This window comes from Anopheles aquasalis, chromosome X (assembly GCF_943734665.1).
Source record: "Anopheles aquasalis chromosome X, idAnoAquaMG_Q_19, whole genome shotgun sequence".
In the NCBI taxonomy this organism is placed as follows: Eukaryota; Metazoa; Arthropoda; class Insecta; order Diptera; family Culicidae; genus Anopheles; species Anopheles aquasalis.
The window spans coordinates 1,493,878-1,517,201 of NC_064876.1; the positions used below are offsets into that span (position 1 = coordinate 1,493,878).

At 48.7% G+C, this 23,324-nt stretch overlaps 1 protein-coding gene across 8 annotated transcripts; it reads right to left on the bottom strand.

The window, feature by feature from the left end:
- Positions 1 to 2,040: 2,040 nt before the first annotated feature.
- LOC126572899 (MAP kinase-activating death domain protein) lies at positions 2,041 to 22,986 on the bottom strand. 8 transcript variants are annotated; one of them, XM_050232656.1, is made up of 17 exons: positions 22,738 to 22,986; positions 21,025 to 21,296; positions 20,038 to 20,952; positions 19,604 to 19,965; positions 18,005 to 18,131; positions 16,249 to 17,928; positions 14,922 to 14,981; positions 14,015 to 14,779; positions 13,703 to 13,906; positions 13,351 to 13,605; positions 11,653 to 11,799; positions 10,814 to 11,320; positions 10,469 to 10,741; positions 10,193 to 10,357; positions 3,577 to 3,649; positions 3,464 to 3,510; positions 2,041 to 2,900 (listed from the first exon to the last, which is right to left on the bottom strand). In XM_050232656.1, exons 2-17 carry the CDS (start codon positions 21,169 to 21,171, stop codon positions 2,112 to 2,114), a joined length of 6,516 nt encoding a protein of 2,171 aa, XP_050088613.1. In that variant the 5' UTR covers positions 21,172 to 21,296; positions 22,738 to 22,986; the 3' UTR covers positions 2,041 to 2,111. The 8 variants fall into 8 exon arrangements, with proteins under 8 accessions (XP_050088613.1, XP_050088605.1, XP_050088579.1 ...); XM_050232648.1 differs by having other exon boundaries at positions 10,469 to 10,744; XM_050232622.1 differs by having other exon boundaries at positions 10,469 to 10,744; positions 20,038 to 21,263.
- Between the last annotated feature and the right edge of the window lie 338 nt (positions 22,987 to 23,324).

Here is a 23,324-nt window from a genome sequence, read left to right on the forward strand (position 1 = left end):
AACGGATCTACCCGTCGGTATGGAGCGAATCAACCGGACCCGATCGAATCCCGATCGATCACTGGAATGCAGGAACACGGCACCCGGCCCGGCACCCGGCGCACTATCCGGATCGCATCAGGCCCTGGGGTGCGCCGGAATGTGCCGCGAATAGCAAATTGCGCGAATCGACGGATGCGTTCTTTGCCGAATGTGGCTGCTGAATGCGTGATTAGGGACTGGACAGTTCTCGTTCCTTTTAGCGTCCTAGACTTGCGGCACCTAGACACGGCGCGGAGTGGCAGATTGAAAATCCAAACCCCCCAAACAACAAAACAAACGGTGACGACAGACGGTGTGTGACGCACGATGCTGCTGCTCAAAGGGAAGGTTTGGCAAAACGCCAGATAAAACCAATGTTTCAGATCCCTTCTGGTCGTTTGGCTGTGACTAAGTAGTTCATTGAATTAATGTTGTGCATGCACATCGCTCTAAACGTATCGATTGAAACACAGCTCAGGTGAGAAAAGTGTTTTTGCACCACAAAAAGTTATGCTTTACGTTACTTCACCAGCTATTAAACACTTTTAACATTTTTCCCTGGAAGTTGATCCTTTCAAGAGTATTGTGTAAAAGTTTTGGCTCAATCGAAGCGAAACTGACCGAGATATTGATTTTTGAACAGTTGCGCGCCTCATGCATCGGTAGACACGCATTTCTAAATTGGATACCATGGGTGAAGTTTTGCACAAATCTTCTCCAAAATTATACCGAATATTCTTCAAAAGTTGTAGTTTATTATGGCATTTACAGAAATATAATTAGGTTGATACTTTTCTTGTAACAAATCATCAAACATGAGCCATCTTTTGGTAGGAATCAAAAGACTTCAAGCGACGAACCCGGTTTGACAAATGCGTCACCGTTTTCAAAGCTGGTGACCATCGTACCGTAAAAACTACTGCACCGATCGATTTGAAATTTTGTACACACAATCTGTACACTCTTTGCCAGGTAGCGCCGTCGAGATTTTATGAAAATTGTTGATAGTTTTTTTGTAAACAAATTTTTAAAAATCGTGTTTTTAAAAAAATCACAAAAAGCATCATTTTTTCAACTTAAAAAATCTCCAAACTTCTGTGAAATATTCTTTGAAATGTTGTTGTTCAATAAATTAGTAACACCACAAGTAAAACACGTCAAAAGTGTGTCTTTTTCTGACTCGAATTAACCTTAGCGCCCCACAGCACAATAAAAATAAAACCATTGCAACCATTTTATTACCATGTTACGTCCTTCCATATTCCATTCGGCCACAGGATTCCTGAAGCTAAAGCATGCATTTAAACGGAAAACTAGTGCAACCGGCCAGCAAGTTTGTGTTTCGCTCGATCGATCACACAACAAACCGTCCGCTCGAGGAAAACAGAAGCGGTGGGCGTTGGCTGCGCTGTGCGTCTTACTAATTCGTGCCGAAAATGACGAAATACAGGCAGAACGAGAAGTGGTTTCTGGATGACGGGCATCGAGCTAACACGCCGAGAAGCGACCGAGACGCGAGAAAAGCTTTCGTGTTCGATAGAGAAGACGACACCTGCACGGACCTGTGCGACCAGTTAGTGGGTTCCAGCCGTTGCGATGAGTTGCGATGATGAACCGCATCGTAAAATGTCGAACAATATATGCAGCAGCACCGACACCGGCAGCAACCAACAACAACGACGGCTGCTCGATTGCATCATTCATCGCCACATCCAGTGGCAGAGACAATAAGCAGAGAGAAGACGGATTTACAGTCACTATTACATTGCGGTGCGAGACGCAGCCACAGGACGATAAATGATGGATGATCCTGTTTGGGTGGCACTGTGATATCAACTGGTCGGACCGGAGAGTGACCCAACGCCGCGGTAGCAGCAAATGCCAGACAGGCGGGTGACTCATGGTAAACTCGCTAACCCATCTGCGCGACATTAGTTGCCGTTTGTTGTTGTTGATGTGTTTGTTTGTTTTTTTTTTGTTTTCTTTCTTCTCTTTATTTTTTTGTTATTATGATTAGGATATACCGACGGGTACACAAGGCTAAGGCTGTGTAAACTGCTTTGGTTTCGGGGGGGCTCCGATCCTGCCTTTTACTTGCCACCATCGCCCGCCCCGTGGTGTTTGGATTGCGGCCAGCGGAATGGTTGCTGTGGTCCATCTTTAACGGTGGCGCTTCGCATCGTCGAGGAGGAGGAGGAGGAGGGTTCGATTGCCGAATACTGGCGATGTAGCTGCTGCTGCTGCTGCTGCTGAGAAGGAGCCACCAGTGGTACGGATGTAACGCTGCTGATCGAGTCGGAGCGCTGCGAGAGACTGGTACGCGGTGGTATGGCCGGTGGGGGGCCACGGTTTGCTGGCAGAATCGGTGCCTTCGTCGCCGGTGGACTACTGGAGGATGGCATCGACGGGGAGGAGGTGATGGAGCGGGGCCGGGCAGGTACCGTTGGTGGTTTCACCTTTGCCGGTGCCGTATCGGTGGCCGGCTGCGAAGGATGCGTCGGTTCCTGCGTCGTTGTGCTACTTTGTACTTCTACTTGCTGCTGCTGCGGTTGCTGCTGCTTTGGTACTGCCACTGTTGTTGTTGTTGTTGTTGTTGTTGCTGCTGCTGCTGTTGGTTGTTGCTTGGGACTGATTGGTTTGCCAACGACCGTCTTCAGCTTGGTGGAGCTTTGCTGCGGCAGGTGGTGCGTCTGATGATGCTGTCCCTTCGGTGACTGATGGTGGCCACCCGTGGTTGCCGGCTGCTGCTGTGCACCACCGGTACCCGGTTGCAACATTGCCTTGGTGCTGTGCGATGCACCGGCCGATTGGCGATTTTGCTCCTGGCCGGCCGCTATGTAGGAGAACACGCACAGCACGGCGTAACAGATCTGGTCCGCCTGGGTTTTTGGGGAAGAAAGAACGCGACCGTACAGCGGTTGGTTAGTGGAACTGGTAAGGGAGCATGGTACACTGAATACACTTAATGTGTTACGCTTCTTCGCCTATTTTATTATGCCCGATTAAACGTAAGAGCCCCTCCAGTAACGTTTGAAGATTGTACTTCGAGCTTTGCTTCAAATTTTGGGGATTTTTCTCCGCTCAAATTGAATTTCCATAGTGAGTGTGCAGCCTTTATTTTCGCCTTTTATGTTCTGTGTTCGACGATAACTTTTGAAGGTGTGGTTCTATTTCAGCCATTTTTGTATCACTAAAAGAACAGACTTTGACCTTTAAAAAGACACCAACAGCGCAGCAAAGTGACCCCTGGGAGCGCTACAGTGAGTAAAGGAAAATGGGGCCAAATGCTCAGTGTTCCAAGCATTAGCTGCGAACGTCACGAGACTGCAATGCACTGCGTGCCATCCATCACACTGTTTAGGGCATGGGGTGGCGTTCACAGCGATACCAAGAGTGCGCTACAACGCAATTCCCTCGTGCTACCCAATGGCGCCTTACTTACCATGGACGATTTATACTTTCGCTGGATGATCTGCTTCGTTTTGGGATCTGTAAAGGAGAGTAAACAGTAAACCGCCTGTATAAAGTATACCACACCAAGCGGTAGCTACTTACTGTATTCCTCCAGCACAAACACACCACCCTTCTGCGTGAAGCACTTGAGAATGTGGTTCAGCCGAATGAAAAACTGTGTCGAGAGAAGCGTAAAAATAGCGGCACGTTAATAAATCATCGGCTATTCGTCCGACAGGTCCAACACAGCGTCCTCGCGTCGTGTTCTTATGTTTGCTAGTGGCACGTGTGTGTATGTGTGTTGTGTATGTGCGTGTGCTAGTAGCGCGTGTTGGTGCGTTTGTCTGTTCTTCGCGTATTCTTACTGTCAGTAGCGGTGTGTCAAGGATGTTTAAGAATGTATGATGTGATCTACACGGTTACTACTAACTACACCAGATGTATCATTCAACGTGGGCGTTGCTGCCCACTGCCATTCTAAAACAAACGTAGCTAGTACACACTAATCACAGACTACTGGGGACTGTTAAGAAATTATGGAAGAAACCATAAGAAGAAGAAAAGAAGAAATAAAAGGAGAAGAAGAAGATAAAAGAAGATAATGGACGAAAGGACGAAAGGTAGAAGAAGGCTGGGGGGAGGAAGATGAAAAACAAAACTCCGGGGAGCAACCGAAACAGTTACGCTGCGTTCACATCAGAGGCTTTTTTTTTCAACCCACCAGAGTCGGTGCTTTTTTATTTCTAAACGTAAAAACTCACTGCTCACACCGAGATTGTGCGCAGGCCGTTCGAAAAACACACACGCGAAAAATAACACCATTTCCAAAATCAACACCTTTATAAAAGAATGATAAATTGTTTTAAAAGAATAATAAAGAAAAAAACGCCACTCTCTGGCATGTTGAAGAACGCATTTGATGGGACAGCAGCTTAATAATCGCAGGACGCGCTCCTATCACACAGCGTTTGCACTCGATAACGGAGGGTCTAAGAGCTGGTGAGCGAGAGAATGTGGAAGAGAGCGAGAGAGACAGGGAGAGAGGGAGCAAGAGAAAAAATAAGGAGAGAGAGAGAGGTTAAAAGTGGTGGAAGGGAAAGGGATACGCGAAAGTGAAAACACGGGACGCGATGTGGGATATCCTGGGAGTAGGTGGTGCTGGTGGGGAAGCGCATTAAGTTGCATTGAAGGGCCGAACGGAAGTGTCCGAGGAAGGAAGAAAGGAAGGAGGACACGATCCGATCCGCTGTGCGACGCTGAAACGACAAACCCTCCCTTGGCAGCGGTGTGGAGTAGGGGAGAGTACGGTTAGTAGCAGCTAGACTGTGGACCCGGACACCAGAAATGAAGAATAAAAAAAAAAACATACTAGTAAGCAAACAGCAAACTGCTTCTACTACTACTACCGGGTGGGTTTTTGGGGGTGCGCAAAACTCGTTGGCGGTCGACTTCCAGCGATTACTCTCTGAGCGAAGCGTTCGGGCGAAGGGGGTGAGAAAGATACGTGATGCGGCGATCTTGGGAATCGGAGTTAAAGCAAACTTATCTTAGCGTTCGCCTGAGCAGTTCTCGCGACAGTGTGAGAACTTGTAAACTCTACGCTCGAAAAAAAAAATAACAAACAAACATTACTAGGACCCAAACCATTGTTGTGATTGTGTCCTATTTATTTGTTTTATTTTTATGTGAAATTTACAATTCCCCACAGTTTGCTGTCACACGGACGCTTAGATTTCCGGAAACAAATGAAACACATCAAACTTAAAGCATGATGAAACAAAGAGAAAAACAAAAAAAAAAACAAATGGAATAAAGTAGGAAGCACTAGCGTGTACTGCGGTTGTAGGATGCACAGGTCAGGTTGCCGGAAAGGGAACGAACGTACGAGACTCTACGATGTCGTGCTAAGATAGCTGCTGTACTGCTACAATACTAAATGTCTATCAAACACCATTCCAATTCATTGTACTAACGTTAACATTCGTCGCGAATTCAACCATCTTCGACTATAACAATACGGAATACGGGGTGGGAGTAGCGGAGAGAGTGAGTAACGGAAGCTAGTGAACAAGAGGGCCGAAAAAAAAAGGATGATGATGATTAAACGCAATTGCAGCGGCAAAAACAGATGAATGAAAGCAGGGAAGTGGGTAGAGATTGAGAGCGAGAGACAGAAAAGGGTTCAGAAGATGTGAGGATGGGGTGGCGGGTGGTGATAAGACATGAAACTAGCGACAAAGTTAATGGCAGCTTGACGCAGACGCTTCTGCGAAAAAAATAACAATAAAAAAACAAGAAACAAAATCATAACACATCGTTATGCATCACCCTGGGCAGTTTTTCAAACAGTTTCCATCCAGGGTTAGATGTACGTTCCGAAAATGGACAACAAACAAACTGTGTACTTGTGAGATGGTCTTGGAAACGCAATACACAAAACGAAACGAATAAAAGAAACGAAAACTCGATTTAAGACTCGATTTCGCACTCGTCGCAGCCTCTAGCAGCAGGTGTAGGTCGAAGATGAATGGGGGGAGGGGGGGGGGTTAAAATGGTTGAGAGCGTGCGCGAGGTGGAAAGGGGTTGTAAATGAATTTAGGTTAATATGTCAACGAAACTCGTACAATCAACCAGCTCAAAGCAAAAACAGGAAAAGAGAGAAGAAAAAAAGTGACGATCAAAGATGGGCACTCCTAAACAGGTAGGGGGGGGGGGGGGGAAATGCGTTTGTTACGTTGATTGCTGTGATCCAACACAAAACATACACACAAAGCACCATCAAACAGGAGGAGTATTTTTTTTTTATAACGCTTATAATGCGTTTCATTAGTTTACGTTTGTGGTAGTTTCTAGAGTAGTTTGGAGTAAACCAAAAATAAAACGGGATAAACAGAAATGCAACAGTGAAAACTCGAGTCGAGTCGAGCTAGTATGCTATCGGGTGCATGTGCATTTGCTTTTGGCATAATTCACTGATTCGCCTGCTTTTGATTCACCTCCTTTCATTTTGACGAAAGGCATCCAAAATACAGGACACAACTCTGTCGTGCTCTGTCTCCTCCGCCACCATGATGTCAACAAGTCTAGCACTAGTGAGCATGTGCTTGCGTGCCCCTAGATCAACATTTGTGTGCAGCAGCAGCAGCAGCAGCAGCAGCAGAAGTTGTCGGAGGCCTAAGCACTAAGCCAGTAAGTGCAAAAACACGGCCTCCAAGAAAGAAAGAAAAAACTAACTAAACACTCAAGGGCACACAGAAGTGTAGCAGAAGCAGAAGGTGGGCCCAAGCCCTGCTGCTGTAGCAGAAGCTCACAGAAGGTCCGTTTTTATTTTCTCACATAAGTGAGACAGATTAGTGAGTGCGGGAAGGGGGGTGGGTGGAAAGAAAGAGAGGCAGTGAGGCTGTTTGCTTGTACGAATTCTTTGGATTAACGAAACACAAGAGTAATATACAGCGACTAGCGGCAACTCTATGGATCCGGTACATTCACGCAAACAAAAAGGCACTTCAAAACTAAACCGATAAGCATGAAAAAGCACTAATCTCCCGTGGAAAGCGTCATAGGGGCTGCCGGGCGGTTGGGAGGGGGAGTGGGAGGCTAAAGGAGTGATGGGTGATGGCTTGAGATGTGTGTGTTTTTTTTATGGGTAGACAGGCAGGTAGACTGGATTTTTCTCCTCGAGAACGAAGGATTCTCGTGGTGGATCCAGCACTGGGTATTGTGAGGCCGTGGAAAAGGGGGGAAGTGGGGGGGGGGGGGGGAGGAAAGGATTGAAATGGGATTATCTATGGGGGATTTTTATAGTTGTAGCAGAGTTAAAACGGAAATAACTGATCCATAATGAAGCACTATAACGTCGTACATACAAATACCAACAATCAAAATGCCTACTACTTTGCTAAATGTGTTAGGGTTTGGCTACTTCAAAACTTTGTACTGTTTTTGTTTTTTTTTTGTTTTTCTTATAATATTCCGTGTAAATAGTGGAGAGTGAATAGTGTTTCGATAGATTTGTATTTTTTTTTCTTTTGGTTTGTTTGTTTGTTATTTGGTTAACAAATGTCTCGCTTATCACACAATAGGAAAAAAGAAATAGTAACTGTACCTCAAAGTCCTTTCCGCAAATGGGTACCCGTAAATTGTTAGGAAATGATCCAGATTTAGGTTATCAACGTGTTGCCATAGGAGTTTTCATTATATGTGTATGTATGTATAAAAATATATACAAGTATGTATATATTTTTATACATGCTCATGGGTAAATGTGTTGTTATATGAATATACATATATACAAGTATATATTTATAGACATATACGAGATAAAAGTATAATGAATGCAATGGTTTCATTACAACGGTTGCGACAATTTTTTTTTTTGGTTTGTTTGTTTGTTTGTTTTGTGAAACGAAATGTAGGTAGTTCATGAAGGTTTCATTGAAAAGATCGGTTTTTGATCATCGGTAGTTTAGTTTCGGTTCGGTTTGTATTGGGGTTTTATTTATGCAATAGTCGGAATAGGTGATTCGAATAGAGGCAAAAGGAGGAATAAAAGAGAATGAAGAAAAAAAAATCATGATTAGTAGAAGTGTTAATAAATTGCGTTTCCGTCGGGTTTCGGCTGTCCGCGTTCGAAATGGGACCCCCCCCGGGGGTCGGCCATTTCGTTGAGCGGCAGATCACAGGATCAGCACAACCCAAGCATTTGAGGAGACACGCGGAGTCTAGAGTGGCACTGTTTGCGTTGGTGAGTAGTTGTAGGGCGACTAAAAAACCAAAGTTCTCTTGAGAAGGGATAAAAGGGGGTAAAGGGGGGCTGTGGCGGTGGGAGTGTAGGGGTAGGAGCAATCGAGCAATAAGTCGGGAGTTCCCGGCGGACAAATCCCGAACCCAAAAATGCCCGCTTTCGTACGGGATTTGCCCGCCATTTGGGTAGCCGAGCGGGGGCTGGCGGATTCTGGTGGCCACCAGAGCGTGGCTGTTGCCCCGAAATTAGGGAACTTCAGAAGAAGAGTATAACGACAAAAACTAAAACCGATTACGAAGAAGAAACAACCATAAATAGAGTGGACAAACAAACGCAAACACAAATGGAACTGCTGCTCGGAAGGTCAAAACTCAGGGAACTCAATTGATTCAAGAACCATCTCAAAAGCTGCTGTTTTGTGTGTTCATTTTCGATTCGATACAGTTTTTCCCTTGACTTGGGTTTGTGGTACTGTTTTCTTTTTGTCGCCCCTTCCACTCTCAACTTTCACAGAAATAGAAAAGGATTACAAAAACACCTTCCTCCTTTCGGTAGCTGATGTAAGACGGAGATGATGGTTTTCCCCTACCTTTTAGGAAAAAAACAAAATAAAACTCTTTCTATTCTATGTAGAACAATGATAAGAACGCTATGAGGAGGAGAAGGTGAAAACAAAAGGCATTTCACCGCCACTACGGCTCACGTTGTTGCTCACGAACGTAACGAACACGAAAGAAATCAAAAACGAATGAAACAAAAACGGAACAACGGTTTGCATTGTTGCACAATGTGAGGACACAGTAGGATACGCATTCGCTTGGCTTTTCTGGACGCATCGGGTGTTTGTTTTTTTTTTGTGTGTAGGCTCGCCTGTCGCTGGAAATCGAGAACAAGCGAGAGCGCACACTATACCGCTCACACATCGTGGGCACCAACAAAGGCGATACTATACGTTCTGTGTGTTTTTATTATTTTTTAAAAATGTTACTATCGTTAACACATATTGTTTGGAGAGAAGGAGAGAGAGAGAGAGAGAGTGAGAGAGAGAGAGAGAGCGCGAGAAAAAATGGGTGACAGGAATAGCAGCAATAGAGCGAAAGAAAGTTGGAAACACAAAGAGAGAGCGATAGGGAAAGATCATTTAAAACGTAGAGAGAGAAAGATAAAAAAAAATCGAAGGAAAAAGTGGGACGTCGGGGAATCCCGGGGGGGTTGTGTCCTAAAGATCCTAACAACTAGCATCTCGCGAACTGTTTAGCCTCTAACTTAGAGGGCCTCTAGAGGGCATTGGTTGTAAGGATATCCTTTTTGTTTTTTTTGTTCTTTTGTTTAATCCGGCACATGCTTTTGTCATTCGACCGGACCGAACGGGGCTAGCGGGGCCAATAATAACACCTTGATACGTCATCGAGCGTCATGAAAAGGGGGGGAATGGGGGTGAGGGGGGGGGGGGGGGGGGGATGAGGGGATGGCTCGGTGATAGGGCTCGTGAGACTGTCACAAACAGTGTTCCATTGCATTCACTGTCACGTTCCGTTGAAAAAATACAGACAGAAAGAGAGAGAGAGAGAGAGAGAGAGAGAGAGAGAGGGAGGTACAGAGAGAGGAGAGAGAGAGGCAAAAAAGAGGTAGAGAGAGGCAGAGAGAGAGAGAGAGAGAGAGAGACTACTCGAACGCAAAAGAAAAAGGAGAAAAAAAAAGGGACATCAGGATCAGGTTCAGGATCATGGGGAACGGATGGTGACGAGAAGATGGCGTGTGGATGGGCGTCTCGTCAGCGCATACGTGGGAGTAATTCAGTGTACCAGGAACGGGGGAAAAGGGGTGGGTGGGTGGTATAGTAGCAGCGTAACGAAACAGGACATAAAGAGGAGAAGCACGGAAGGAAAGGAAAGAAAGTAGGAAGTAGAGGTTAGGTTTTGGTTCTGGTTTTTGGTGTGATTGATTGGGAGGTTGCGTTCGGTGCTTGCTTACCTTGCTGTTGGCGAACAGTAGCCCCACACCCTCCAGGCACACCTGCAGCAGGCCACCCTCGCCCGTGTTCATGTCCTGCACCGGGAACTCACCTCCCAGCTCCGCCTGCCCAGCGCACCCACTGCGCTCCATTGCCTCCTTTATGCAGTTGTACAGCTCCTTGCACTAGGGGTGGGGCAGGGCGAAAAAAGAAAGAAAAAAAAACGCCGAAGCGAGATGTTAGAAAAGCGAGTGCGACAGCGTGCGGGTTCGCATCGTTCTCGTTGTGGCGCTCACCTTGCGCGTGTAGTACTTGTGCAGCTGCGTCTGGCCACCGTTGCGCTGCCACAGGCACAACACTTTCGTCTTCGGCGAGTAGGTCATGTTGACGAGCCGCTCGAACCACCAGCGCTCGGTGATGCTACCGTTGACCGAGCGCAGGACCAGCCCATCGTCGCGCACCTCGATGAACCGCAGCGAACCGCTCGCATCCACCCCCTGGTGAACGGTGAAGCTCTGCCGGTGCAGCAACCGTGAACCGAGCGGCTTCAGATCGATATCGTTCCCGTGCTGCTGATGGAAGATGGATGGAAGGATGAGAAAGGGGTGGAAAGAGGGCCAAACGAAAGGGGCGCGACCTACCAGATTGTTGATCTGATCCAGCAGCAGGTTCACTTCCTGCGAGTAGATAAAACCGATGTGGCTTTTGCCCAGCAACCGGCGCACCTTCTTCTTGATCTCCAGCTTGTTCACGTTCAGCATGACCAGAATGGCGGTCAGATTGTAGAGCATCGTCGACAGCAACCGATCCTCGTCGTGCTCCAGCCGCTTCCGCTCCGACTCCGACAGTGCCTTGTACCGTTCCATCATCTCGCCCGGCCCCTGATCCATCCCGATCATGTCCCGCTCCTGGCTGACCGCATCCAGGAACGCATCCTCCCAGAACTGCATCTGGTCCCAGATGCCGGACCGCTCCTTACCCAGCAACCCCTCGAACAGGTAGACGCGCGGTGCATCCGGTGACGGTGAACCGGACGACGGTATCAGGCTCCCGCCGGTATACCGGAAACCGGCACTCAGCGACGATTTGCCGGAGAAAATACCACCGGCCATCTTTTTGGCATCCTTCAGGGTGGAACTTTTTGGGAACTGCAAAAGAATCGGGCAGCGTAATGGATGGTCAATAGCTTTCCGGGACCCCTGATGAGACTGCTAGGGGATGGGGGACACCGGATGGACACAGATTTTTAGAGGTGTTTGGGAAGCGATGGCAAATAAAGGGAGTCCCAAAGAAAAAAAAAAAAAAAAACGATTCCAAAAACTCCATTCTACTACAGCACGAATAAGAAAAAACGGAAAAAAGAACAACAACCACACAACCACAATCATATGCAAAGAAGCGCATTCTGCAAGCGGCTACTGACCACCATCGTTCAAAAAAAAAAAAACAACTTCGAAAACGAAAAAGGACACACACTTACCTTCTCGTACTCCGTGTCCGACACGGTCGAGCGGCAGGATACGGAGGCGACCAGAAAGTCGGTGCCGGACTGCTGCTGGTGGGGCAGCACGTCACTGGCGACCGATAGGGTGCCGGATCCGGCGGAGTCCGGCAACGCAACGCTACCCTGCGAGAGTGTGCGAGAGGAGGCAGATCAGACAGACAGGCGTTCACAACGGTGTAACAGCAGCGGGCGGGGATGTGGGTGAAAAAAGGGGGCAAACAATGGAAAAGGTGCGCTTTTGTTTTTTTCTTCTTTTGTGCCGGGTGGGTACGAATCAAACGACTTTCAAATAGTCTTCAAATATTCTTGAAAACATGCACTTTAATGTGACATTCACTTGGAAAACTAAAGTTGAAAGGGTTCTTCATAAAAACTCTTTCAAAATGAGCCAATTTTTTGAACAGCACTTAAGCAGAGCCCCCCCCCCCCCTAAAGCTATTTGGGATGAGGGGGGGGGGGGGATATTGTGTAAAAGTCTTGGCTCAATCGAAGCAAAGCTGACAAAGATATTGAGTTTTGAAATGTGGCAACGCCTCATGCATTTGCAGACACGCCTTTCTAAATTGGATGCCATGGATGAAGTATTGCACGCATCTTCCCCAAAATAATACCAAATATTCTTCAACAGTTGTAGTTTATTATGGCATTTACAGAAATATATATGGGTTGATACTTTTCTTGTAACAAATCGCCAAAAATGAGCCGTTTTTTGGTACAAACCAAAAGACTCAAAGCGACGAACCCGGTTTGACAAATGCGTCACCGTTTTCAACGCGTTCCCCCATCGTACCGTAAAAACCACTTAACCAATCGGTTTGAAATTTTGTACACATAATCTGCACACTCTTTGCTAAGTATTCCCGTCGAGATTTTATGAAAATTGTCGATACTTTTTTTGAAACAAATCTTTAAAAATCGTGTTTTTGAAAAAACCGCAAAAAGCATCACTTTTGCAACTTCAAAAATCTGCCAAAAATCGAACACTTAGAGCACGTAGAACAAGGACTTGGCGAGACTACCTAGGTAAACTTATAATCTATCAAATGAATATAGATTTGCATAGTTCTGATGACCCATCACGACGCTACGATAGACAACGTGAAATGTATCTTTTTGAAGACACGACTGCCTAAATTTAATGCCATGGATGAAGTTTTCATTAAACGTTCTCCAAACTAGAACCAAATATTCTTCAAAAGTTGTAGTTTAATATGCCTTTCATTTGAAAAAATAAAACTGAACTGTTACGTCACAAAAAAAACTTCAAAAATAACCCAAAAGTTCAATTATAAACTGCAACAATTTGGTACAGATGTTGGTGTGTTTTTGTTTTAGCGAAAAATAATATGCACAGACATACACATACACAGAGCCACACCATCTACTAGTAGCGTTGGGAACAGACAGACAAAGACAGACTGGACCACCCGAACTGGATCGCAAGATTAAGAAGCACCAACGACTTCCCGACACGATGCACCAGAAAACGAGCCTTACTCTTTGGAGCACCTCACTTCCAGGCCAGAAGGATGCACACAAATCTTTCACACGCACACACACAGACAGAAAAAACACATACACACAGACAGACAAGGAAGTAGATGTAGAAGAGGAGGTGGTTGGTTTGTGGAAAACAAAAAAACAAACGGTATGACTTTAGGGACCGCGGCTTACCTCTGAGTCAAAGGAGGTGAGCTTGTTGAACAGCATCGTGCGCTTCATCGAGAGCATATCCTTGAACATCTCGGTGGTGGTTTGGTTCTCGTGCTCACTGGGCGCCCCCCCATGGTCGGTCATCGTGACGTTGGTGGTGGTGGTGGTGGAGCTTTTGCGCGACGACCCGGCACCGCCCAGCCCCGTCCACTCGGACAGTTCGGACGGGCTCTGCGGTGACCGCAGGTTCTCCCGGCTGCCCATCGGGCTAACACTCTGGAATCCGCGAGCAGAGGCCACGGGGCAACATTAAGGGGGTGGTGCAAACCGAAAAACAAAACCACGGGGGGGGGGACACGCCGAGGACACCTACCTGGCTCGACAGCAGACTGGCGGGCATGTCCGTACCGACGCCTTCGGTGAGCTCCTTGCTCCAGAAATGGGTGTGGGCGACCTCCATCATCTGGAAGACCGAGGCCATACCACCGAGCCCAAAGTTGCTGACCGTGTGCTCCAGCCCGTGCGTGATGGCGAGCAAACACTTGAGCGTACCCTTGTAAACTGCCTTCGATACGCACTAGTGAGAGAGAGAGAGAGATGGAGAGAGAGAGAGAGAGAGAGAGAGAGAGATGGAGAGCGCGCGATCGTTAACGGGAAGGCATCACTGTGTGGGGCGCCATCTTACCACATCGTCGATGTGATCATCCGGACCGATCTTCCGCTCGAGCGTACGGTTCAGCTTGCCGAGCACCAGCATCCGGTACGATTCGTCCTCCATCAGCTTCTTGAGCCGGTTCAGCTTCAGCCAACCGACACCCTCGCCGGCCAGCACCTGGTTCACCAGGTCCTTCAGGAAGGTTTGGTTCTCCGAGTTGTTTGTCGAACGCTCCGCGTTCTGGATCCGCTGGATCTCCTCCTTGGTCTGCTTCGGGCCCGAGTGCTTGATCAGTGGGTTCCGCTCGACCAGACCCTTGCGCCCGGGGAACGGATCGAACGAGAGTTTCTCCTTCAGCTTGGCATGCGGTTGCTGTTGCGTCTGGTGGTGATGCTGCTGCTGTTGCTGCTGCTGCTGCAGCTGCTGTTGCTGCTGGTGCTGACGTTGCTTGTTACCACCACCAAACAGGTCGGAAAACATGGACGAGGTTGATTGGGCGATTCCATTGAAGTCACTCGTGATCGACGAAAACAGTGACTGGTTGGTGGTGGCGACTGTGCTGGCGGTCGGTGAGCTGGCGGATGGGCCACCGGAGCCGGGTGTGGAACCGGGTTGCTGCAGTAGACCCTTCTTAGCGGCGGCCTCCTTCGCCGACTTGGTCAGATCACCGATCGTCGATTTGCCGACGTACGTTAGGTCTTCGATTGTGTTTTTGCTTACGCCGGCCGCCTGTTTGGATGCTTCCAGTGCCTGTTTCGAGGCTTCCTCGGCCGCCTTCTTCGCCTGCAGAGTGAGCTGTGCACCGAAAGGGAAAGAACGAATGAAAACAAAAAAAAACCCGCAATTAGCATAGTGCACAGTGGCGGCCAGATACACAGAGAGAGAGACCGCAGAAAAGGGCTAGGGAGGGGAAATGCGGCCAAGCCTGCAAACACACCTGCTCGAGGGGAGCTAATAGCTTGAGATCCTCCTCTAGCTCCTTGCCCACCGCTTTCAACTTCACGGTGTCCGCCGGAGCACAACACCGAGCACAACACAACAATCAACAAGTTACAGGGTGGAGTGCAACATGAAGAACAGAATCCGGCAAGAAGGAAGCAGAAAACAGAAACGGGGACATACATGGAAAGAAAGAGAGAGAGAGAGAAAGAGAGAGAGAGAAAAGAGAAATAGAGATAGAAACAGATAGAGAGAGAGAGAGAGAGAAAGTGGAAATCATAGATAGATTGACACTTAGAACTGCTTAGAGGGGGGCTTCGGTAATTTCTTACCCGAACAACAAGGATCATTTTTGACGAATTTTTGTGACGCAACCATTCAATTTTATTTTTTCAAGTGAATGGCATGTTAAACTACAACTTTTCAAGAATATTTGATTCTATTTTGGGGAAGATTTAATAAAAACTCCATCCATGGCATCAAATTTAGGCAGTCGTGTGTCTTCGAAAAGATACTTTTTGTTTGTTTTGGTGCCCACCGTAGCTGCGTGATGAGTTATCAGAAACATACAAATCGATACTCATTTGAAAGATTATAAGTTTATCTAGATAATCCCGTCGAGTTTTTGTTTAAATTCTTATTTTTCGATTTTTGGCAGATTTTTGAAGTTGCAAAAGTGATACTTGTTTGTCATTTTGCCTAGAAACACGATTTTTAAAGATTTGTTTAAGAAAAAGTATTAACAAGTTTCATAAAATCTCGACGGGAATACCTAGCAAAGAGTGTACAGATTATGTGTACAAAATTTCAAGTCGATTGGCCACGTACTTTTTGTGCTACTGGGTGGTCCGCGACTTTGAGCACGGTGACGGCGATTTGTCAAACCGGGTTCGCCCGTTGAAGTCTTTTGATTCCTACCAAAAACAGCGCATGTTTGATGATTTGTTTCTAAAAAACCTATCAACCTATATATATTTTTGTAAATGCCATAATAAACTACAACTTTTGAAGAATATTTGGTACAATTTCGGGGAAGATTTCTGCAACACTTCATCCATGGCATCAAATTTAGAAATGCGTGTCTGCAAATGCATGAGGCGCGCAACTGTTCAAAACTCAATATCTTTGTCAGTTTTGCTTCGATTGAGCCAAAACTTTTACACAATATTCTTGAAAGAATAAGCATTGAGGGAAAAATGTAAATTAAATACCGAAGCCCCCCCCCCCCCCCCCCCCCCTTCACAGATATTAGAGAAACAGCCACATAAAAATGGAGCACCGCCGAGTACTCGAACCCCCCCCCCCCCCCCCCCTCCCCAAAATACCTTATCCATCTGTGCCAGCAGCCCATCCTGGCTACTCTGCCGGGTCGTCTCCCGGACCAGCTCCTTCGCCTGCGACGTCAGCACCTCAAACAGTGAACCCTGCGAGCTCTGACGCTGCGAACCGGCCGACCCAAGGGACGGCGGATGGCTGATCGACCCCGACCCGGTCGACCCGGAGCTGGAGGTGCGGGCGAGCAGATTAGCCCCACTCTGCTGGCGGCCAAAGTTGGGCGAAACCGGTGGCACTATCTTCGCCAGTTTGGCGGGCCGCTGCTTCCCGCCGGCCGCCACTTCGGCCGTGGCCGTATCGAGCGAACCGGCACTATCCTTCGAGACGATCGTCTTCGGTGTTGTGGTCGAGTTGGAGTCGGATTCGTTTTCGAAGCTGCTCCTCTGTTGCTGGTGCTGCTGGTGCTGCGGCTGGGGATGTTGTTGTTGTTGTTGCAGCTGCGGATTCTGTTGCTGTTGCTGCTGTTGCTGTTGCTGATCCGGCCGCACAATCAAGTGCACCTCGTTGCGTGTTTTGGGATTAAACTCAAACTCCGAATCGCGGTTAAAGCTGGGCGAGCTAAGATCGGACCGGCTGGACGAGCTAGACTCGGCCGAATCGTCATCATCGTCATCGTCGTCGTCGTCGTCGTCGTCGCCGTGTCGGCCCGTAACGCTGCACGTACCATCGGTGCCAGCACCGGACACTCCACCACCACCACCACCACCAGCACCACCAGCACGGCCCTGTTCTCGCCGTTCATCGTGCGCACCGTACCTGGCCCCGGGTGGCTGCATGCCCTCGGGAAAGCGAAGCGAACTGGGCGGCCGGTAGACGAGCCGTGGATCCAGATTCGAGGAAAGCTGCTTCGGGGCCACGTGATGGTGGTGCTGGGTAGCGTACACCTCGTGCAGGCTCGGCGACAGATCGGACGACACAATCTCGGACACAAAGTCGCTGAGCGACGAATAGGACGAGCTGGTACTGTCCGCACCGTCCGAGTCCGAGCCACTCTCGTCCGTCGGTTGGCTCTCGAGCCGGAGCATACGCTTCAGGGCCACGTTCAGGGTGCTCGCCTCATCCCACACCTGGAACCGGATCGGGGTGAGGGTGTGGGCGTACCACTTCGGTTTATCGCCGACCTGCACCGGATCCAGGACGCCCGTTTGCACGCGCAGAAACGCCACGTTCGAGGGTGTCAGTGACCACTCGGCCAACCACTCGACCGCCTGCGTCCGGGCGAACCGATTCAGGAAGGCGGTGGTACGCGGCCGGGACCGCAGGAAGCTGTTGATCTGGAAGGCCACCACCGGCCGGGGATAGAGGCGCAGGATGCGCGTATGCTCGGTAAAGTTGGCCAGCGTGTTCTGCGAGTTGAAGAAGCGCACCATCGCGACCCGGGTCGCCACGTCCACCGAGTCAACGTCGGCACCGAAGATGAGCGGATTCCCGGCCGGTCCCGGTCCCGGTCCCAGGCCAACCGGGCTCGGTTGCTGCGAGGCAACGTTGGTGCTGCTACCGGCGGTGGTGGCGCCGGCGGCCGACGAGTGACCGGGCGGAGGTTGCAGGACTAACCCGGTACCGGTCCCGCCAGAATCCTTCCCGTTGTTGCCACCATGCGGCTTGCCGTGCGCTAGCGACGACGACGACAACTGTGTCGCTGTGTGGCCAGCGCTCATCGAGCTCAGTGCCTAAATGGACGAAGAGGCGAAAAAAAATAATAAACTCCACAAAAAAGGGTTCGTCCGGGTGCGCGTCCGGGCTTACCTGTTTGAGGTGGTTCTTCAGGATGCCTCCCTCCGGTTCCGGTAGCATCGGTATTGTCTCCATATCGCCCGACGCGGGCGTCAGCTTGTTCGAATCGAGATCGACCAGCCAGATGTCGTCCGGGAGTCTGTTGGAAAAAAAAAAACGGGTGAAAGGACGGCCGTTAATAGCATAGAAACATTTTTCTATGAATGCTTATCCTTTCAAGAATATTGTGTTAAAGTTTTAGATTAATCGAAGCAAAGCTGACAAAGATATTGATTTTTGAAATGTCGCGCGCCTCATGCATTTGCAGACACGCATTTCTAAATCTGATGTCATGGATGAAGTATTGCACAAATCTTCCTCAAAATTGTACCAAATATTCTTCGAAAGTTGTAGTTTATGATGGCATTTACAGAAATATAATTAGGTTGATACTTTTCTTGTAACAAATCGCCAAAAATGAGCCGTTTTCCGGTGCGCATCAAAAGACTTCAACGACCGGGTCCGTTGACAAATCTGCCACCGTTTGCCAAAGCGTACGCCCATCGTACCGTAAAAACTACTGGACCGATTGATTTGAAACTTTGTACACACAATCTGTACACTCTTTGCCAGGTAGCGCCGTCGAGATTTTATGAAAATTGTTAACGCTTCTTTTTTAAACAAATCGCCAAAAATCGTGGTTTTAAGCAAAATCCCAAAAAGCATCACTTTTTCAACTTCAAAAATCTGCTTAGATTACTGCTACTGCTGAGACTGCTTAGAAAACTTAGAATATCAACAAAATCTCAACGTGGCTATCTAGATAAACTTATAATCTTTCAAATGAGTATCGATTTGTAATTTTCTGATGACTCATCACGCAGCTAAGATGGGCACCGGGAAAAGTATCTTTTCGAAGGCACGACTTCTTAAATGTGATGCCATGGATGGAGTTTTCAATTAATCTTCCCCAAAATAAAGTTAAATATTCTTCAAAAGTAGTAGTTTAATATGCCATTCACTTGAGAAAATAAAGTTGAATGGTTGCGCCACGAAAAATCGTCAAAAATGATCCGTTTTTTGGCCAGCAATGAAATCCGAAGCCCCCCTTAACATGTTACCAGCTTATTGAAAGGATTGAAAGGAGCACGCGTTCAAGCACCTAGTATTGAAATGTAATTGACGAATTATCCGATTATGCCATCAGCAAGGCCTTTAGTTGTTAATCGATGGTTTTCCACCAAGAAGTTATTGATTTGTTGAGCGTGATCCTTGTCAATTGTCGTTGAGTGGTCACCGAGGACGTTCTTTGTCTTCAACAACGTGTTCCCGGCCATCGTGGAAGCCTTTCTACCACTCATTGACATTTTTATTTAACTTGCCGTTGCCACCAAATGCTCTCTGCATCATGTTTTACCTATCCGCACAACAAATTTTATGCAAATTCTATGCTCAATCAATTTCGAAATAGCAAAAAACGAAGAACTCGCGTTTAGTATCTTACAAATAAAATCATATCTCAAAACCTAATCATTATTGCGTCGTAAAACATGATTCGAGTACCCATTCATGTTACTGCCGTGACACAGTTTAACTATCACAAATAAAAAAAAAACAAAAAAAGGTACTTACCGGAAGTTGCGCTTGTAGAGAAGAAAGGTGGCGGGCAGCCCGATGATGTACGGGGTCGGGGCGAGCAGCAGCTGCTCGGCACTGCCCATGCACGTCGGCAGCAGCGGTATCACCGGGAACATGTACTCCAGCGGGTAGATGAGATGGACGAACGCCATCACCGACATCGAGAGGGCATTGTAGTCGCGCGACTGTATGATCACCTTGTGCTCGAGCAGTATCAACGTCAGCACCTTCAGGCACGTCTCCACCCCGAGCAGCTCGAGCGGCAGATGCAGCGGAAAGTCCACCAGCGTGAAGCGCGTATGGTCGGGCAGGGCAAACACCAGTGGTTGGTAGAGTGGCGCCGACAGCACATCCAGCTAGAGAAGCAAAGGTGTTGTGGGTGTGCGTGGGTGCCTTTGACAACCCCCCCCCCCCCCCCCTACACTTACCTCTAGCCGAGTAGAACCCGGCACCGGTACCGGTGCCGACAGGAGGCGCAAAATCCACGTCTCAATCTCCTGCACATCGTGCAGCACGACGGACGAGGTCGCCTCGGAGGCCTGGTTCGTCAGCACGTTCCACACGCTGTCACCGCGCACCGGCACCCTCGCGCCCGGTCCACCACACGCCCGCTTCGGGCTCGACGACTCGTTGCACGCATCGATCAGCCGCTTGAGGATGAGCAAACACTCGCGGAAGATCGACTGGAACGGATGGTGCGACAGGATGCAGAGCGAGGTGAGCGAATGGTTGCGGCTCCGGGACCGTTTCCGGGAAGCGCGCGGTGACGGCGAATGGCTACCGCCGGACTCCGAGTCCACCGACGGGCCCACACCACCGACACCGAGCAGCCCGGACTGGGCACCACCAGCACCACCAGCACCACCGTGCGCCGGATCCGAGTCCCGCCGGCTCGGGCAGTCCCGGTCGGACGAGTCGCTCGGTGCGATGTTGCTGCTCCGGTAGTCACTCGAGAACGCCGAGTCCGAACTTTTCTCCATGCTTTTGCGCCACGATTCGCGCCGGAGCGAGGAGTTGGCGGCACCCGGTTGCTTACCGTGCGCCACACCACTCCCACCCGCTCGGTATGCTGCTGCCGCTGAGGCCGCTGAGGCCGCCGACCCCGTGGCCGTTACCTTCTCGATCGGGCGGTAAAAGTTAACACAGATACCGTACCGCGTCTTGCCCGAGTCCTTGTCGGTCAGCGCGAACACGAACGAGCTGGTGTCGCGGATGGCGGGCCCGGTACGGCGGCCGGTGCCAACGCTGATACAACCCTCCGGCTGACAGAAGTACACCATATCCAGTGGCAACGGGAAGTCATCGTGGTCCATCGGTGGATAGCGCCGCAGTAACTCCGGCAGCTGGCAGGGTGCAAACGGATGAGTTCGACCAGTTGAAGGGGGGGGGGGGCCCATTCGCCCGAATTTACGTACCTGCACGGAAGACTGGGTCGCGGATCCTGCCGGGCCCATCGTGCCACCATTGCCGGAACGGCTGACGTGCGTCGCCCGGGCCCCCACGATCGCCAGGTAGTCGATGAGCCGCGGACACAGCGCATCCCGCTGCTGCTGTTCAGCCATTTTACGCCCGTGTGGCGGTAGCTGCTGCTACCACTCGGGCTACTACTGCTACTACTACCTTCGCTTCTACGTTTGTCTTCCTTCACCACGCGCTACGAATGAACGTTCTTTTTATTGTTCAACACCTGTGGTAAGAGGGGAGGGGGGGGGGGAGAATGAACGATGATGATGATACAGTAAAGCATGGCAGAGATAAAGCATGGAACAGTTCATATTTGTGCCGCATAAAACAGGTCACCGTTCAGGCTAGAAATAAGCCTAGACCACATGGTAAAGGTATCCTTTTTTGTACGTCTTTTATCTAGCTATCCAGCTAAAATTAGCGATTAAATTATTGGGCCGTCGTTGCGGATGAATTTACGCACTTTTTGTTTTTATGCTACACATAATGTTTTGCACAGTCGGTGGAAGAAGTCTCATTCAGGCTATTTTTTGCCACCATTTGCACATTACAAATGGATTTTTAATCATTTTAGAGTATTTCTGTAGTCATTTATAAATAATAACCCACTATAATGGGTGGATTGAATAAGATTTTTGGTATGAAATCAATGCAATGTTGTTTCGAAAGCAATTTATGATCTCTGTACTGGAATGGCAGATTTCATCTGCCTAAATGAACGAAAAACCTTACATCGTACTTTCACTGCGATTGCTGCAGTCAAATTTGTCTGCTGGTTTTTCCCAAATTGCAGTTTTACGTGGGTTTTTACTCCAGTTAAATTAAGTTTTCATAGTGAGTGTGCAGACTTTTTTCTTCACCCTTCGTGTTTCATCGCGCGATAACTTTTAAAGGTGCGGTTCGATTTTGACGATTTTTTCCTCACTAAAAGAAAAGACTTGGACCTTTAAAAAGACACCAACAGCGCAGCAAAGCGACCACTAGGAGCGCTACAGTGAGTAAAAGAAACTGGGGCCAAATATTAAGTATTCCAAGCATTACTCAGCGATAACAGACGCAGACAGAGATGACGTGGTGGTGGCTTCCAAAGTAAGGTTAACAGTGCGTCGTCTGAATCATCTCGGGAGCTACTGGAATCGAATGGTAGTGACTCGCACTCGTTCGGGCATTCTAAAAACCCTGGAGAAACCATTCATTAAAAAGTGGGAAAATTTCAAACGAAAGGGCGATTGTGTTCTGTGCACACGAAAAAAAAAAAAAAACTCGCCCTTAACTCTGTCTACGCGATGAAGATTGCAAATCGATATTATGCATCCGATGGCACATCCAACTGTTTGCAATCCAAGAGCTGTTATCCTCCGCGAGAGACGTGGAGCCTCCACGGAACTGCCCGTAGTCAAAGAAGTGGAAGAAGATATAGCGCCTCAGGAGCCACCAGGAGGGTTATGTAATTTGGGCTTTTTTATTGATTTTCCACGCCAGCTTCCACGCAATATACACGTGACATGTGTTGGGGTGGGGGTGGTAAGAACCTGTGGGACACATTTCATCAGCCTCACTTTCAAGGACTCACTGGACACACCGACAAAAAAAAAGGGGGGGATGGCCAGGGGATACACGCAGCAGATACGGATACATTTTTTTTTTCTTCGTCATCAGCTCACCCTTTTCTGCTCCATGCGGTGGTGTCATGGTGTCTGCTGCTTCAACCCCGTTCTCTATTTGTCTATTTCGTCTACTTGTGTCGTGTTGACGCCCGATTTCACGACACGACACTTTGCACCAGCTCTAGGGCCCGTATCTTCCGTTACTTTCTGGTGCTACTGCTGCTGCTGCTGCTGCTGCTGCTGCTGCTGTGCACTAAAAGGGGGCACATAGTTTTCCTGGACCCTGGAGCAACCGCAGAAGGTGATGGGTCGGTCGCGAACATAGAACTGGCGAACGTTCGTACCGATAAGCTGCTGCCTCATCGTGGCCGTCCCGCTGCGATAACGCGTTTAGAACGCATGCGTTGCAAATTTCCCACTTTTCGCCCCCGTTTGTCGCCCTGTTATGCTGTGACCGGGGGGGGGGGGGGGGGGGGGGGGGGCGTATGTGTGCCTGTATAGACTGGATGTTACCTTTATTGTACGGTTCAGTCACAACGGCGAAGATTAACCGTCAAGGCCTGGTGGTGTTTTCTCCCGCAAATCGCCCCACACACCCGGCAGGCGAACGACATTTACAGACATTTCCTTTCATTACACCAAAA

Bases quoted from the DNA above. Each gene is read 5' to 3' on its own strand.
- LOC126572899 (XM_050232622.1), bottom strand. From the start codon at position 21,171: ATGGCTGAACAGCAGCAGCGGGATGCGCTGTGTCCGCGGCTCATCGAC. The intron at 18,132-19,603 runs GTAAGTACCTTT...TTTTTCCAACAG, and splicing joins CTCTACAAGCGCAACTTCCG to ACTCCCGGACGACATCTGGC. The intron at 10,358-10,468 runs GTGAGCGCCACA...CCCCACCCCTAG, and splicing joins ACAAGTACTACACGCGCAAG to TGCAAGGAGCTGTACAACTG.